The sequence below is a fragment of the Rattus norvegicus genome, chromosome 1, assembly GCF_021556685.1.
Source record: "Rattus norvegicus strain SHRSP/BbbUtx chromosome 1, alternate assembly SHRSP_T2T, whole genome shotgun sequence".
Taxonomy (NCBI): domain Eukaryota; kingdom Metazoa; phylum Chordata; class Mammalia; order Rodentia; family Muridae; genus Rattus; species Rattus norvegicus.
In genome coordinates, this window is record NC_141534.1 from 56,856,337 (window position 1) to 56,874,248 (window position 17,912).

The 17,912-nt window shown below is 45.9% G+C and overlaps 1 protein-coding gene across 2 annotated transcripts; it reads left to right on the forward strand.

The window, feature by feature from the left end:
- The first annotated feature begins 9,167 nt into the window (after positions 1-9,167).
- On the forward strand, positions 9,168-17,697 carry LOC148007006 (uncharacterized). 2 transcript variants are annotated; one of them, XM_087598753.1, is made up of 5 exons: positions 9,168-9,368; positions 11,585-12,373; positions 12,618-12,766; positions 16,209-16,287; positions 17,000-17,697. In XM_087598753.1, exons 2-5 carry the CDS (start codon positions 12,267-12,269, stop codon positions 17,175-17,177), a joined length of 513 nt encoding a protein of 170 aa, XP_087454879.1. In that variant the 5' UTR covers positions 9,168-9,368; positions 11,585-12,266; the 3' UTR covers positions 17,178-17,697. The 2 variants fall into 2 exon arrangements, 1 of the variants encoding a protein (XP_087454879.1); XR_015645982.1 differs by lacking the exons at positions 9,168-9,368; positions 17,000-17,697 and adding an exon at positions 14,840-15,125 and having other exon boundaries at positions 12,231-12,373; positions 16,209-16,960.
- Positions 17,698-17,912: the final 215 nt, after the last annotated feature.

Sequence of the window (17,912 nt, forward strand, 5' to 3'; positions counted from 1 at the left end):
AAAAAGGTTACTTTGTTATTTACAAATTACAATTCAGGTGTTGAGAAAATAAATAAGGTCAATTTCCCCCATAGATACATACGAAGTGAATGAAATGTTTTTCTAGACACAATATATGTAAAAGCTTGTGAAAATGTTCTTATAAAGCTATTTGTGGTGGCATGTGCCTTTAATGCCAGCCCTAAGGATGCAGAAGAAGTCAGATTTCTGTGAGTTTGTAGTCCCCCTGCCTGTGTAGTGAATTCCAGACCAGCCTCAACTATATTGTGAGACCCTGGGCTCTGTTTTGTTCTGATTGCTTGGTTGGTTTTTCTTTTTTAAGGATAGGCAAAGAAATGTATATAAAAGATCACCCTATTATGCTAAGAGCAATTAGTAAATATAAGAAGTTTTGGTTGCTCTTCAACTCTTAGAACCAGTGAGAGGGAGAGAATGAATGAATTGGCTTTGGTTTCAGTTTCAGATCATTATGGCTCAGGAAAACCCAGAGCAAAAAGCAAACTTTTTGTAAAATTTATTTTTCTTGGATATTTTATGTATTTTCCTTTCAAATGTTATTCCCTTCTCATGCTCCTCCAACTTCCTCCCACTGCTTCTGTTAGGACGTTCCCACTCCCACCCACCCATTCCCATCTCAGTGCCCTGGCATAAGGATGCTTGCAGCTGACCATTGCAGTGGACATGGGGACCCCAATGGAGGAGTTAGAGAAAGGACTGAAGGTGCTGAAGGGGTTTGCAACCCCAAAGGAAGAGGAACAATATCAACCAACCAGACCCCACCAGAGATACCAGATAGTAAACCAATAACCAATAAGTACACATGGAGGGATCAATGGCTCCAGCCCAATATGTAGCAGAGGATGGCATTGTCCAGCATCGATAGGTTGGAAGAGTAAAGGTTTTGAGCTCTATAATAATTCTGCTCAAAACGGCTCCCCAGAGAGTCCTCAAAAGCCTTGGACAGAGCACAGTGATCCAACGAAGCTGCCTGGTAAAGACAGGCTGATGAAAAACAGAGCAGATCACCTTTTCAGCCCCAATGTGACAAGAGCAGGCACTCTCTAAGTCACCTTGTCACCCAGAAGCCAGTAAGGCACTTTGCACTTTGATCATTGTTGTTTGTGTTGTTTGTGATCTTGGCCTGCTGGAGTACCATTTTCAGAGAGGTCTCAAATTAGTCCAAAATTAGGACTTTATTAGGAAAACCCTTGACCTTATAGATCAAAATGCACTGTAAATGTGTCTTCAAAAAAGTGTCAGGTTTCCAAGGTAGTGGAGATCATTTTTACACTTAAAAGGCTGGCTAACAAAGTAGTGAGGATGGAGTTTACTGAATAGAGACCCCAACCTCCAAAAGGCTTCAACCTCCAAAAGGCTTCACGCATTTACTCCCATGTCTCTAGCACAGATCTCATCTGGTCCTGGAGAAAGTCCTTCTCCTGGGCTGTGGTGTCAGGAGACTTGTAGAGGTGCGTGAAGCCGACTTCTGGTACATCTTTGTCTCTGGCTCAGTGCTAAACATCCTGCCATCAGTGTATGATGGGTGTGCCATGGCTCCTGCATTCAAAGGAATGTTATGTTTATTTTACTTGTTATTTAATGTGACACTTGGGTTTTTAACACTATTTCTAATAGATCAGCTTCCTAGTACTGGAGGGACAAGTCCATATACCTCTGGAACAGCAGCTAAAATAACATCTCTCTCCACTGGAAACCTCTGCACTGAGGTCTGAGATGAGCTGGAACACTTTCTTACTTGTGAAATATCTGAGTTGTCAGATAAAGTTCCCAACAAATTACATTAACTATCATTCCTGAATTTTGTTCAATTAAGTTATATTTTTATTATACTAGTCAAATAAATTAATACTAAATTAATGAATCTGGGAAAATGAGAATTAGTGTAAACAAGTAAATAAGAAACAAGAAAAAATTAAGTCCGTCCTTCTAGGGTTCCTCTAATTTTTGTCATCTCTCCTGCAGGAGATTCAGTCCTTCCTTTTAGGGGGCTACTCATACCTGCAAGTGATTTAGACGCTCTTGAAGGAAATTCTGTCTCCACATTGGGATGTGGACCCTCCTCTTAGGGAATTTACTCTCTAAATCTTCTAACAGAGTATCTGTGATCACCTGGAGACAGCATTATCTGCACTTTTAAACTCTAATTGGTAAAGAGAACCCATGATATGAATTTGAAAACCTCTGAGATATATATTAAGTAATGGAAACCTATGAGTTATATACTGTTAATTTCTAAATGTATTCAATTGATTATCAAAACTTCTAATATTTTGATGAGATTTACTTAGTTCCTAGATTTTAAACAATAATGGAAGCTATAGTTAAAAGTTTAGTATGTGTTTGGTCAAATTAAGGACAAAATATTTTTGATTTTAATTAAAGATGGCGTAAGACATAGAAATTTTCTCCTACTTTTGTTTTGTTTACTGCTAGGATATAGAAATGCTTTATTTCTGCTGACAGAGGTTATATTCATTGGTCTTGTATAACTAACTCTTCAGTGCTAAACTTTAGCAGATTCTGTAGGGTCTCTACCATTTATAATAGGATTCCATCTACAAGTCAACTGCCTTGTTCTTCCTTTCTGATGGGATGCCTTTTGTTCAGTTTTCCCCTTAAATGATGGATTTATACCATGAGAACAGTGCTGAATAGTAGTGCCAGAAAGGCCTGGGACAGAAACATTTACAAAGTCTGAACCAGTTAGAATGGGGCTCTGTGAGAAATTTAGTCAAGTTTGCTCTGACCCTACGAGTCTCTCTTGAGTGCCTTAGCTTGGACAAGATATACCCCAATTCATATGGTGAAGGATGAAATCCCTGACACTCAGTAGGTGACACTTAAAGACAGTGCCTTCAAGGTGATCGATTCAAGGAAGCCTGAAAGGTGGGCTCTGATGTAATGTCATTGGTGTCCTTGTGAAGGGAACCCTAGAGTCACAGACACTTGAAGGGTGCAAACAGAGACCACAGGATACCAAAAGGAAGCAGCTACCTACAAACTGAGGAGAATTGGAGTCAATTCTTGGATTCAAGACTTGGACACAAGCCCACAGAAACCTCTGCTCAGTTCTGGGGGCAGCCCACAAAGATTAAACTGCGCATTCGTGGTGTGCCCTGGAGCCTGAAACACTCTGATGTAAGCCCAGCTCTATCTTGCGGTGGATGGGACTAAATATTAATTCCTAAGATTAGTCTCTAAAGGTGAGATAAAGTGGTCCTGAGTGAGGTGCTAAGGTACAGTCCCAGGGTAAAGTTTCTGGATAGCTAAGCAGAGCTGTGCTCTCCTTAAGGAGACTGGAAATTGGAAAGATTGCTCAGTGGTTACGGGCACTGAATGCTCTTCCACAGGTCCTGAGTTCAAGTCCCAGCAACCACATGGTGGCTCACAAATATCTCTAATGTGTTCTGATGCCCGCTCTGGAGTTTCTGAAGACAGGTACAGTGTACCTATATATAACAAATAAGAAAGAAAGAAAGAAAGAAAGAAAGAAAGAAAGAAAGAAAGAAAGGAAGGAAGGAAGGAAGAAAGAAAGAAAAAAAGAAAAAAAGAAAGAAAGAAAGAAAGAAAGAAAGAAAGAAAAGAAAAAGAAAGAAAGAAAGGAAGGAAGGAAGGAAGGAAGGAAGGAAGGAAGGAAGGAAGGAAGGAAGAAATTTTACCTGGTCTTAGTTTTAGAGCAATGAATAAAATGTCTTGAGATTAAATTCAAACCCATTACATGGACTGCCTGGATCTTTCAGATCTGCAGGAAACATCACAAGGAAGAATAAAATAGGCTGGAGGAGGACAGGGAGCGATCTGATCCCTGCAGCTCCTCAGTGTCCACTAGCACAGCACTTGTCCTTGGGAGATGACATCTTTCACTCTTCCAGTCTGTTGCACCAATCAGAATTACATGCTCTGTGGATGAACCTGTAAAAGAGGACAGTTGCTCTTTGGCCAATATGGAGTTTCCTGACCTCTCAGCAAGCTGACTGCTGACTTTTGAGGTGTCTGGTGAGTGAGCAAAAGAGGAGACTCACATCAACCTCAAGTTAAGTCAGCCAGGCCCAGGGGGCTCAGTGGTGTCTCTCAGATTCCCAGGCCCTCCCTGAGATTGAACACTCTACACAGTGTAAGAGGATTAGGGGATAACCAGGAAATGCAGTTGCTGAGGTGGCTGGCTCTGTAGGAGGGAAATAAATCACAGTGGGAAGCTTCAGGACAGTCAGGTGACCTGAGCCCTCCACAGAGTCTAAGTCCAGACTCACAGACATTCATTCTATCCACAAGTCTCCTAAACACAGGCCTCGAAAGATCTGCAATCCAGAGTATTGTATTATACAGTGTCCCTTAGAGATAGGACAAACTTTCCAGTTAGGCCTCTTCTGTTTCACACTGAGACTGGGTCTGTAGTATAGTGGATGCTGATGGGGACTGGCCAAAAGTGGCATTCTATCCCACCCCATGCAGTAAATAAATAAACGACCCATCTATCTCCCTCCCTGCAATCCTCATTGTCACCACAAGGCAGTGCTGCTGTCACCTTTTTCTTTTTTCTTTTTTCTTTTCTTTTTTTTTTTTTTTTTTTTTTTTCGGAGCTGGGGACCAAACCCACACGTTTTTCTTAAACATAAAAGCTGGCTTCCTTCAGGGAGAGGAGGAGGGAGAGGGAGAGGGAGAGGGAGAGGGAGAGGGAGAGGGAGAGGGAGAGGGAGAGGGAGGGGGGGGGGGAGAGAGAGAGAGAGAGAGAGAGAGAGAGAGAGAGAGAGAGAGAGAGAGAGAGAGAGAGAAGTGATTTGACTCAATCAGTTTCTTCCAGTCCTATTTTACTGAGCAAAACACCTTGGACACAGCTGATGCAATTGCTTGTTCTTCATTTCTGATTTCTTTGGCTGTTCATTCAAGGCAACCCCCTTAGAATCTGCTCATCTCAATAAAGGCCCATCCGTGGAATGTAAAGCTTCTCACTTAGGAGCTGTGGCGTTCTTGCAAGGAGCTCCCACCTCCGCTTTGGGGCAGTTGCCAGTGTCCTCTACTTCTGAAAGCAGCTGCATGAATCAAACACACACTTGTCCGAACATTCTACCTTGAGTGCATGACTCAGTGCTCTTCCCCCAGGGTCTCTGACAGTTGCACATTCCACAGGGTCACTACTACAAGATCCCTTCCCCAGGACTCCTTCCCCATTGCATCTCCCCCAAGGTCTCTGCTCCACTGCAACTACACCAGGGTCCCTGCCCTGTTGTATCTGGCCCAGTGTTCCTACTCAGTTTTCCCTGCCTCAGGGTCCCTGGCTCACTGTACCAGCCTCAGGGATCCTCCCCCATTGTACCCACCCTACTGCACCTTCCTGAGAGAACCTACTAACTGTCCTGAGGTGCCTTTTTATAAAATCTAACTCAAAGATCTTGCCACTCAGAACCCATTGTCTTTGGTGGCACAAAGTAGATACTTGGAAGGATTCATCACCTTCCCTTTCTCAATCCCTTCTCCAGTTGGACACATGGAAGCAAAGAAAATGGCAGCAGAACATGAACTATTGACCCAGGATATCAGCACCCCTAGAATTTTCATGAGATGGGCTTCTCTGACATGTGATACAGGGGTGGCAGGTAGGCTTTGACATTGAAGAAGCCCAGGCTGCCGCCTCTGCTCACATGTGTGCCAGCACCTTAGCCTAACTCTAGATGTCCTAAACTCTGAGAGGAGAAAGGAGATCTTCCTACATAGAGGCTGTCCTCTGAATCTGTGCTGGCCAAGGTCAAGCCAGAGTGTTTGAACATGCCAGTTCCAGCCCCTGAGGGTTCTCTGCCTGCCTGGTGTTTTGCTGTGCTTTACGTCAGGCACGGTGAAGATGTGGCCCATACTAGGAATATCTTTGAAGGGAACTGCCCTGGGTTTCCATGCTAACATATAACTATGGACTGACATGGACCTAAATACCAACAACAGTGCCAGGAATGTGAATTCCATAAAGAAGAGCAAATGGGGCCTTGATGCCATCTTGTGCAGATCTGACAGGAGTCAGTACACACAATTCCCCATACATCCAACGTCCTGTGGGAAAATCATCTGTCAAGGGCAGGTGATGCCTCATGAGAGTGAAATGTCAGGTTAGGACAAGACACTTGGGACTACTGTTCTGAACTCACCAGTCTCAGATGAATGGACTTTGAAAAGTTTTCAGAACTCAGAATATGGGTGTGTAAGCAAGTGCAGGTAATCCTTGGGAAACACATAGTTCCGGAGGAGGTTCTGAGAGCTGTTGGATCCACTCCTGGAGAAGACAGTATTGTTTCAGGGAGTACAAAGCAGAAGCCTGCTGATGCTATTCACAGTATTGCAATGGAGCAGTAACAATTCCCTTAGGAGCAGGATATCCTAGCACTCTCAGATCAAGCAGACAACCTACAGCCTCTTAGCCTCATAGTTCCAAGAGAATGCCGCTCATGTGTGAAGCTTCTAAAGTCTGGAAGCTGGGGAAGGGAAGATGGACATTGTCTCACTTAGGGGTTTACTACTGTGAAGGGACACAACACAACCAATGCAGCTCTTATGAGGACAACATTAATGAACACAGGATTGCAGGTTCAGAGACTCAGTCCAGTATCATCAAGCTGGTAGCATGGCAGCAACCAGGCAGGCATGGTGCCAGAGGAACTCAGAGTTCTACATCTTCATCTGAAGGCTGGTTGGGGGAGATTGGCTTGCATGTGGATAGGAAAAGGGTCTTAAAGCCCATGACCAATGTGACTTACCTACTTTAACAAGGCCATGCCTCCTAATAGTGCCACTCCCTGAGCTAAGCATATACAAACCATCACAGACATCTTGCAGGAGGGTGGCACTGTTCTATCAGACAGAAGTCTCAGCTCCCATTAATATACTGAGGTCAATCCTAGATAGGGCATAGAGCCCTCCATACATCCTTTGACTCAGGGAAGCATCATATGAATGAGATTTGTTTCCAGAAGCACACATGACTCTCCAGGCCTCACTTCCAGCCAGGTCCTAGGGAGTCTCCAGGGCTAAATTCTGTCTCTTCTTTTTGCAGAAGAAAAATAAAATAAAAATTCACACTTCACAATACAGGGAATAGCAAAAACGGTGAAAGGTTTAAATACAACGGATTAGTACCTGAGCATGAGGATTGACTTTATATGGAAAGTGTTTGGGTGCAGTGCAGTATCCTCTTACATCTACGTGGTGGCCTGTATGTCAGGGAGATGTGTGTGTGTGTGTGTGTGTGTGTGTGTGTGTGTGTGTGTGTGTGTGTGTGTGAGTGTGTGTGTGTGTGTATGTGTGTCTCCATCCCCTTTTGCCCTTTGTATCTATATTGTCTGCACCTCAGTGTAAGAGCATGTAGAGGCCAGAAGTCAGCCTGGCTGCTGTTCCTGAGGTAGGTCATCAATCTTATTTTCAAGACAGGCTCTCTCACTGGCCTGCAGCTGTCCAAGTATCTGGGCTGGATGACCAGTGGCTCCCAGGCATTTGATATGCCAACCCCATAATATCAGATTAAAGGCCTATGTAGATGGCTGGCTTCTTATTTATAGATTGACTGATTTTTTGTATGAATACAAGAGATAGATTTAGGCCATATATTTGCAAGACCACTGGCTATTTCCTTACTGAGGTTTTGATTTTTTTATGCTTTATTAGGATGTCTGGTTTTATTTATTGTGGTAGTTTTTATGTTCTTACGTGGTATGTTATTGTTTTGATTATTTACATGTGTAATTTTAGCTCCTGTATTGCCACATCTTTTTCACTATTTGATTCCTACTTTTTAATGTTATTTTTAGACAGCATCAGTACTGATAAAATGTCTACACAGAGTGAGGAGGAGTTACCACTCCATCCCCAAGCCCAATATCTCTGAGGAGGGAAACGTTCACTCCCAATACAAAGTATTGGGGACAATTGGGCAAGGGAGCCACGCCCAGGTCCTCCTGGCCCACCACTGGCTTCAGGCACCCCAGTGGCTGTCAAAGTTCTCCTAAAGTACAAGCAGTGGTTCCAGCAAGCTATGACGGAAGCAAACATATAAAGACCAACCACCCGAACATCATCTCGCTCCTCCAAATCATTGAGAGCAAACCTAGAATATACCTCATAATGGAGTTGGTGGAAGGCCAACAGAGAGTCAGGGCACATAGAGCAGGACCAGGCCCGGGAAATATTTGAACAGGTATTATCAGCAGTGAGCTACTGCCATGGGCCTGGTATAGTTCACAGGGACCTCACACCGGATGATATTATGATCGATAAAAACAAAAAGGTCAAAGTCCTCGACTTTGGTCTTAGCACCCAATTTCAACCAGGACAAATGCTAACCCAGCACTGCGGTGCATACTCTTTTTGTGCCCCTGAACTCTTCCTTGGCCATCTATAAGACAGGCCAAAGAATGACATGTGGACCATAGGAGTGGTCTTGTGTTATATGGTGGTGGGAAAGTTCGAATTAGATTCACTGATCATCCAAGAGCTTCAAAGACAAGCTGTGGCAAGGGTGTATCCTTCCTCCTGTGGGGTTTCAGAAAACCTGTAGGACCTCCTTAGTCTGTTACTGACAGTAAATCCCAGCTATAGATCAACAGCCACAGAGGTGATGAAACACTCCTGATTGAAAGAACACTGGAAGGGGTTCCCAAGTCCTTATGGAGAACTACTCCCCCTCACACCAGACCCTGCAATTTTGGATGCGATGGAATGTATTAGATTCCAAGCCTCTGTAATAAAATACTCTTTAATGAAAAGAAAATATAATGAGGCAATGGCAACTTATTGCTTCCTACAAGAACAGGACCTCCAGGGGGATGGCTGCATAGCCCAGGCACAGCAAGTGAGTCCCGTTGCAGCCCCATTCCCTAGCCTTGATCCTGCTGCTGCTTTCAGATTACAACTAAAGAGGAGTGGAAGGGCGCTAGTTCTTGTCACCTTGCTACTGTCATCCTCCCATGGTCAAGGTCTGGCTATGGCCAGAAGGCTAGTCCAAGAGGAGGCAGAAGATCCAATGTCCCTGGTCTTCTCAGGCCACTCCTAAGACACCTACACAGGACCACTATCACAAATGTGCCATGAGTATCCCATGCCTTCAACCAACAAGCATCTTCACTGAGAAAAGTAGCAGTAAGAAAATAGGACAATCTACTCTCCCACAGAGCCCCAGCAGAGGATGAGCCCATCCTGAGCACGTCTGGCCCAGAGGATTTAAGGGGTGGACCAGGAATAAAGGAAATGCCCCGAGGAAGCTGTGTTGCTGCTTGTCAAGGAGAAAGAAACCTCGCCTGGGGGAGAACAGCAACTAGCCCTGGAAATGAGCCACAGGAGAGTCCAGAGTACAAGCAGCAGGCACAGCCCAGGTACCTTTGTGCTTTGTCCTTTCCAGTTTGCTTTATGCTGGTCCTTCCTCTGTCTCTGGTTTCCATTTTCCCCACAATTCTTACCTTGTACCTTCTCTAAGTTCTTTATGATGTTTCCCTAACAAAAAGCCTTCTCTCTCTTCTTGATTTCTCCTCTTCCCAAGCAGGGACTCAATATGAATGATGTGTATGCCACTCTACAGAATTGTCTTGCTGCCCAATCCCTTTACATGGACTCTATCTCCCCCTTAGGACAATAACTCCCACAGGGTGATGACTAGAGGGTCATGGGCTCATAGCCTCATCCTTGGGCTACTGGTCCTAGCACATGTGGTCATTAATTACAAGTGCCTCAGAACAGATTCTTATCTTTTCAAAAGTAACATCACATTTCAGTAAGTCTCAAAACTAATAACAAAGTTTGTCATTGAATAAGTATCAACAGTCTAGTTTGCTGGTTATTGTTGATGGTCAGAATCGTGCATGCATGCATAGTTTTTTGCATACTGATTTTTTGTTCCTAAGACCTAGTGATATATAGGATTTTATAGGTAACATTTCTAAATAATTTCTTTCAAAGATCTCAACTGGGAAGTAGAAAAGAAGAAATAATAAAATAGTAAGGCAATCAAAGCCCCAAATAGTAATCTAAGAATTCTAACTCATTATTTTTTTATTTTTTGGATTGGAATAAATTGTCTTGTCGCTTTCACAGTGCCATCTGGAAATTCTGTCATCTCCGGAGTATAAACAGGAGATGACATCAGAGACATGGCCAAGGAAAAGACACCAGCTGAAGCTACAGCAGCAACAGGAGTAGAAGCAATAGCACCAGCAGCAGTAGCAGTAGCAGAAGGAGGAAGAGTAGGAGGAAGATGAGGAGGAGAAGAGGGGGGAAGTGGAGGAGGAGGAGGAGGAGAAGAGGAGGAGGAAGAGAAGAGGAGGAGGAGAAGGAGGAGGAGGAGAAAAATGTGGAGGAGAAGGAGGAGGAGGAGGAGGAGAAGGAGAAGGATGATGAGGAGAAGGAAGAGGAGGAGGAGTAGGAAGAGGAGGAGGAAGAGAAGAGGAGGAGGAGAAGGAAGAGGAGGAGGAAGAGGAAGAGGAGGAGGAAGAGGAGGGGGAGAAGGAAGAGGAGAAGGAAGAGGAGGAGGAGAAGGAAGAGGAGAAGGAAGAAGAGGAGGAGGAGGAAGAGGAGAAGGAAGAGGAGGAGGAGGAGGAAGAGGAGAAGGAAGAGGAGGAGGAGAAGGAAGAGAGGGAGGAAGAGGAGGAGGAGAAGGAGGAGGAGGAGAAGGAAGAGGAGGAGGAAAAGGAGAAAAATGTGGAGGAGAAGGAGGAGGAGGAGAAGGAAGAGGAGGAGGAAAAGGAGAAAAATGTGGAGGAGAAGGAGGAGGAGGAAGAGGAGGAGGAGGAAGAGGAGGAAGAAGAGGAGGAGGAGGAGAAGGAAGAGGAGGACGAAGAGGAAGAGGAGGAGGAAGAGGAGGGGGAGAAAAAAGAGGAGAAGGAAGAGGAGGAGGAGAAGGAAGAAGAGAAGGAAGAGGAGGAGGAGGAAGAAGAGAAGGAAGAGGAGGAGGAGGAGAAGGAAGAGAGGGAGGAAGAGGAGGAGGAGAAGGAGGAGGAGGAGAAGGAAGAGGAGGAGGAAAAGGAGAAAAATGTGGAGGAGGAGGAGGAGGAGGAGAAGGAGAAGGAGGACGAGGAGAAGGAAGAGGAGGAGGAAGAGGAGGAGGAGAAGGAAGAGGAGGAAGAAGAGGAGAAGGAAGAGGAGGAGGAGGAAGAGGAGGAGGAGGAGGAGGAGGAGAAGGAAGAGGAGGAGGAGGAGGAGGAGGAGGAGAAGGAAGAGGAGGAGGAGGAGGAGGAGGAGGAGGAGGAGGATTTTGCTTCCTTTTCCCTGAGAGAATTGAAAATGACTTCTTGTGGATACACATACTCTGCTGAGCACTGTTTATGAAAACTACTTAACAGAATATTAACCATTCATAGAAGACATGTCAATATTCCTGAGGGGGTTCACCCATGGAAGATAGAGTCTGATGGCAGAGGCAAGATGTGTGGAATGTTCTTAATGAGGAAGACCTCCTCAAACCTGATGGTGTAATAGGTCTGAAGAGCATTTTGTGGGAGTCAGGGTCCCATCCCCCTCTGTCAGGGAACACAGAGCTCCTAGCCTTGCATCATGCCTGAGACATGACATGGAATAATGGCTTCACTGGTCCCCACAGGGTCCTGGATTGCTTGGTTCCCCCTCATTCCTGGTCTACCCTGTACCTCATCGTGTCCGGAGCATCTATGGCCTGAAATTACATCAATGATTCACTGGAGCTGGACCTGAACCCAGACCACAGGGATGCCCTGGGCACTGAGGACCATAAAAGCAGCAGACAACATCTCCTCCACTGCTTCTGACTCTGCTCCACAAGCCAAGGCAGTTCCCACATAGCAGGCATCCAGCCTAACTCCCAGCAGGGAGAGTGGGAGGTGTCTGTGGATGAGCCCACAGTGACTGCATGATTGCGTGGGAAGATAACTGGCAGCGTCTGGAACAGCCTCACTGTACTGTTAACCTGACCCAGTAACATGTGCCATTTACACATCTCCTACCTGTGGCTTGTGTAGGATCCTCAGGGCAGATCCTAAAGTCCATCATGGCTGAAAGGCAGAAGTTTGCACATCATTGCAAAGTGGAGGCTACTCTCAGCTGATGGGACCCACACAGTCTATGGAAAAGTTTGATTAAGTGAAAGTTGGCCATCCTTGAACTCTCCAGTCTTCCAGGGTAGTGTGTGGTGAACACATCTAGAGCCATTCCTGAAAAACATAAGTGCCAAAATTCAACAATAAGGAGAGAGTCCTGCACTGCAGGGAATCACTCGGCCCATTGAGGACACAAAGACATCCTATGCCATGGCATGGAGGCTCCCAAGAACTTCTAAGATCAATGTGACAAAGACAAGAGCCCACAGTCCATCCTGGAGAACATTAAAGTATCTGGAATTCTCAGTGACCCGAAGGTAGGTTGGGCAGGATATGGAGCTGATGCATGCTGGGATGCTTAGAGGAGACAGCCCGAGGCAACATAGAGGGAAATGTGTTGTGAGACAGAGCAACCAACAGGATGGCCTATCGGGCCCAGGACAGATCGAATAGCCAGAATGAGGTGGTCTGTGTAGACCTGGTATCCTGGAATTGTAGAAGCATAGAAAGAACCAAAAGTCAGGGTGAAGACTACCACCATATTGTTGTATCTCTCTGCAGGTGGAAGAGGCAGAGAATGACCGCAGAGGTGACCAGTATGTCCTCAGCCTGGACAACAAGTGTCTGCTCAATCATACAGATGGCTCACGACTCTCTCACCCAAAGCAACCTGAGACTGCACACTGGTGGACCAGCTGGGTCCTCAAGAGGTTAGCTCTCTCAATGGCATGAAGTTCAGGAACTATACTTGCCTGGGGAAGACCCTACCCTTGAGGACATTGTGGTCTGGGCAAGAGCCATATAGCAGCCCTGTCTGTGCCAGCCAGCCTTGAAGGTGGTTTGGGAGCATTCCAGCATGATCAGCCTCCAGCCATTTCCATGCAAGTCAGTTGTTGGCCCTCAGCACTTCTGCCCACCACTTCAGTCCTTTCCCTGCCCACTTGTAGGAGACGGCGGGGTCGGGAGAGGACCCTGCTCTGACATGAGCCTAGGGCTTGGGATTGACCCTATTTTTCTTGGTTCTGTCTCCAAGCTCCTAGGATTCTCTGGAGCAAAAATGTCTGAGAGAAACAAGTGTTTGTTAGCCCTGAAGCAGCTTGGGCTCTTGTCTTATCTGCTAGAGAAGGTGTCAGAATGGGACTTGGGCAGTAGATAGAGCTCTGTGACTGCAAAGCCTGCCTAGGCTCCAAGGACCCAGAGCTGGTTACTGCAGGGTCTCCTAGATCACAACTCTGCAGTTCCTCTTCTCATGTCTTGCTTTTAACTCTACCCAAAACAAAGCCTCCCTTGCAGTATGTCTCAGTTCCATACGAGATCATACATACAAGACACCACTGCATGAAATGGAAAAAAGCCCTCACTGCACACCTCAGGCTATGGAGTCTGCTCCATCTGGTGTGACAGTGTTGCTGACGCACTGGTAAAGGGCTGTTTGGGGTCTGCTCTCCTCACCTTAGCCAAGGAGCTCCAGGGGCTTCAAGCAGGTTCAGTCCTGGGGTTCTGGGATGGTGCATGGTCCATTATTTACCCATGGAGTCTTCAAGATTTCTTGACTGCCCAAGGTCCAAAGAAGTATTTGATGTCCCTTTACTTGGATAAGAGGAAACTGAATGTCACTGCTGCTCACAGGTTCTTGCTAGTTGAGCCCAATAGTGGATGCATTTTTGTGAGTCACATCTGCACCTCTTCCTAACGTTTGTCAGAGTGGAACTTAAGTCTGACTGGCTGGGTAGTACGGCACCTCCTCATCTAGGCCTTCTTGTGCGCATCTTGAGCTCATCCAGAACATGTGAGTTTGGCACAACCATTGAGCATGTCAGCTGATGCAATGACCCACACAGAGGTGCTGACAGATCTGAGGGTTCTATTCCCTGGACATTGTGACACGGAACAGACTGTGAACAGTGGGAAGAGGAGGGCCCACAAGGCTAGCTCAGGATGCAATCCCAATAGATAAGTGTCCCCCATTCATACAAAATGTGGTGAACTAGCCCTGACGAGAAGCATATTACCTTCCATTAGAAAACCTTTGGGAACAAAAACCCTAGTGTTAAGTGGAGTCTGTGCCAACTGTGGGTATCTGGCATCAGTCAGGACAAGTGTCAAGACAGGCCCACCCACACACATACATGGACACACATAGAGGTACACACACACACACACACACACACACACAGACACACACACACACACACACCACCTGCTACCATGGGGGTGTGTACAGCCTGCCTCGCCTTCCACCACATATGTCCCTGAAGTTTGTGAGTCAAAGGGTTCCCTATCCCTCAAGCTCAGGTGAGGTCACTCTGCTCCTTCTTGTCCTTGCCTGGCATCAAGCTTTTCACCTGACCCTGGGGTTCACAAGTGCTCCCGAGGAAAAAAGTAGTCCATATCTCCACTTTTACATGGTTGCCCATACTGCTGGCTTCTAGCAGGAGTCAAGTGTGGACAGGTACTTGGCAGGGTCTTGGTCCTTGGTTTGTCATTCTCTCCATGACCACAGAGCTTCTGTGGAACCAAAGCACTGCAGACAGAACTTGGGAAATCCTGGGTGGCATGGTTGAGTATGCCGGTAAAGAGCAGACAGAACAAGCACGGCAACAGTACACACCTCTGGGCCTGGATGTGCCTGTCTGCCCTTTCAACCAGAGCATGGCCTGCTGTAACAGCTGCTTGTCATTATCTTGGGGAACACAGCAGTGAGAACCCTGCTGGGGCTTCTATCCTCAGGCAGGTGGCAGGAGCCTTGAGCTCACTTGTCCCCCATTATTCCCCTGGCCCAGGGATTATGTTTTTCAGTACTCCCAGAAGCAGCAGAGGCCAGCATAACTCATCCTTAGTGTGTGCAGCATGTGCATGGAGGTCAGGACCTGTGCCCTGTGTCTACAGAGAATAAAGGAGCCAAGACCTTTGACTGACCCTGAGAAGCCACGTGGGTCCCATAAAGATTCTATTTCTGTCTTTCCTCTGGGCCTATGGTGACACAAGGGGTGCAGAGCTAAATTCTTCAGAGGAACTTCCAAGTGCCAGGAGCCACTTAAAGAACTGTTCACCATCCATGGTCATCAGGTATATCCAAATCAAAAGCACCCTGAGATTCCAACTTATGTGCATCAGAATGGCTAAAATAAAAATCTCAAGTGACATCCAGCACGTGCTGATGAGGATGTGGAAAAAAGGGAACACTCCTCCATTGCTGCTTGGATTGCAAATTGTGCATCCACTTTCTAAGTCATTTGGCAGTTCCTCAGAAAACTGGGAATCGTTTTACCTCAGGACTTAGCTAAATAATCCCTGGACAGAAACCCAAAGATGCCCCACCATCCCACAAAGACGCTTGATGAACTATGTTCATAGTGGTTTTATCTGCAATAGCCAAGAACTAAAAGCAACCTAGATGTCCCTCAACTGAATATAAGATACAGAAAATATGGAATATCTACACAAGGGAATATTCTTCAGCTATTAAAAATAAATACATTATGAATTTTGTAGGCAAATGGATGAAGTTGACAATGTCATCCTTAGGGAGGTAACCCAGAACCACAGAGAAATTTATGGTGTGTACTCACTTGCAAGTGGACATTACCATAAAGTTGAAGATAACAGATTATTAGGAATGAAGAAAGAAGGAGGTCCTATGTGAGGAGTTGTGAATCTTACTCAGAAAGTGAAAAAAAAATAGTCCCAGTCCTCAGAAGGATGAAGTGATGGAACAGGACAAGAGAAGGGACAGGAAAGGAGATAGAAACGGTGATTAGGTCTAGGGAGAAGGAGTTGGGAGAGGAAAGGAATTGATAATGCAAACTGTCTTGGCAGGAAGGGGCAGGGATCTATGGTGACTTGCCAGATGCCTGGTAAAGTAGAGGATAGGGGGAGTCTATGAGGGTGACTCTACCTTAGATTACAACCAGAGCAAGAGAGTGAAATGGCCACCTCCTGTAGCAAGAAAGAATTTCTAGAAAAGGAAGGCAACATCAATACACTCGCGAAATGTTCAACTCAAAATCTGTCTTGCCAATAAATGTGCAGGGATAAAGACAGAGCAGAGATTGAGGGAAGAACCAAACAGTGACTGCCCCAAAATGAGATCCATCTCATGTGACAGACACAACCTCTGACAGTATTTATGTTACTCTGATTTACTTGCAGAGAGAAAAGTAGCACACCTGTCTCTGGAGAGGCTTCATCCAGCAGCTGAAACCCACAGCCAAATGTCAGGTGGAGCTCAGTAAGTCTTGAGGAAGAGTGGGGGATAAGCAAACCAGAGGGGTCAAAGACCCTACAAGAAGACCCGCAGAGTCAATTAGCCTTGGACCATGGAGAATGCTAGAGCCTGGGCAACCAACCCCAGAGCCTGCTGTAGCTATCTGGAGCTGGTCTCCATGTGGGTCATTTGACAAGTAGATTTAGGGCTGTCTCAGTCTCTGTTGCTGCCACTAGAACCCTATGCATTCTGGACTACCTGATTGTAAATCTGTGGGACAGGAGGTGCCTGATCCTGCTGGGACTAGATGCCCCAGGATGGGGTGGTACCCAAGGGAGTACCAAAGAGAAGGGAGAGCATTACGGTGGAAAGGATTTGTAAGGTGGGACTGAGAAAGGAAGACGGGAAGTGGCTGGGATCAGGATGTAACCTGAATAAAGAAACCATTATTGGAATTAATAAAGTTAGCTTGGAAATTAGAAAGATTGCTCAGTGGTTAAGAGCACTGAATGTACTTCCAGAGGTACTGAGTTCAAATCCCAGCAACCACATGGTGGCTCACAAAATCTCTAATGACATCTGATGCCCTCTCTGGTGTTTCTGAAGACAGCTACGGTGTACTTATATATAACAAACAAACAAACAAATGAATTACCTGGTCTTAGTTTTATGGCAATGAATAAAATGTCCTGAGATTAAGTTCAAACCCATGTCATGAATTGCATGGATCTTTCAGATCTGCAGGAAACATATCAAGGAAGAACAAAAGAGGCTGGAGAAGGATGCGGAGGGGTCTGATCCCTGCAGCTCCTCAGTGTCCACTAGCACAGCACTTGCCCTTGGGAGATGACGTCTTTCACTCTTCCAGTCTGTTGCACCAATCAGAATTACGTGCTCTGTGGATGAACCTGTAAAAGAGGACAATTGCTCTTGGGACAATATGGAGGTTCCTGGCCTCTCAGCAACTTTACTGCTGACTTTTGAGGTCCTCAGTGGGTGAGCAAAATGAGGAAGCCCACATCAACCTCAAGTTGAGTCAGCCAGGCCCAGGGGTCTCAGTGGTGTCTCTCAGATTCCCAGGCCCTCCCTGAGATTGAACACTCTACACAGTGTAAGAGGATTAGGGGATAACCAGGAAATGCAGTTGCTGAGGTGGCTGTCTCTGTAGGAGGGAAATAAATCACAGTGGGAAGCTTCAGGACAGTCAGGAGACTTGAGCCTTCCACAGAGTCTACATCCAGACTCACAGACATTCATTCTGTCCACAAGTCTCCTAAACACAGGTCTTGTCTGACCGGCAGTCCAGATTATGGTATTATACAGTGTATCTTAGAGATAGGACAAACTTTCCTGGTAGGCTTCTTCTGGGTCACACTGTGACTGGGTCTGTGGTACAGCCAATACTGATAGGGACATCAAGCAATAAAGAAGTACAGAAAGAAAAAAAGAAGGAAAGAAGGAAGGAGAGAGAGAGAGAGAGAGAGAGAGAGAGAGAGAGAGTGAGAAACAAAGAAAGATACAAAGATACAAAGGAAGAAATAACCCATCTCACGACATGCGATCTTCGTTTTCACCACAAGAGGGTGCGGATGTGACCTTCTTCCTACAAATAAAAGCTGACTTCCCTCAGGGAGATTAGATAGATAGAT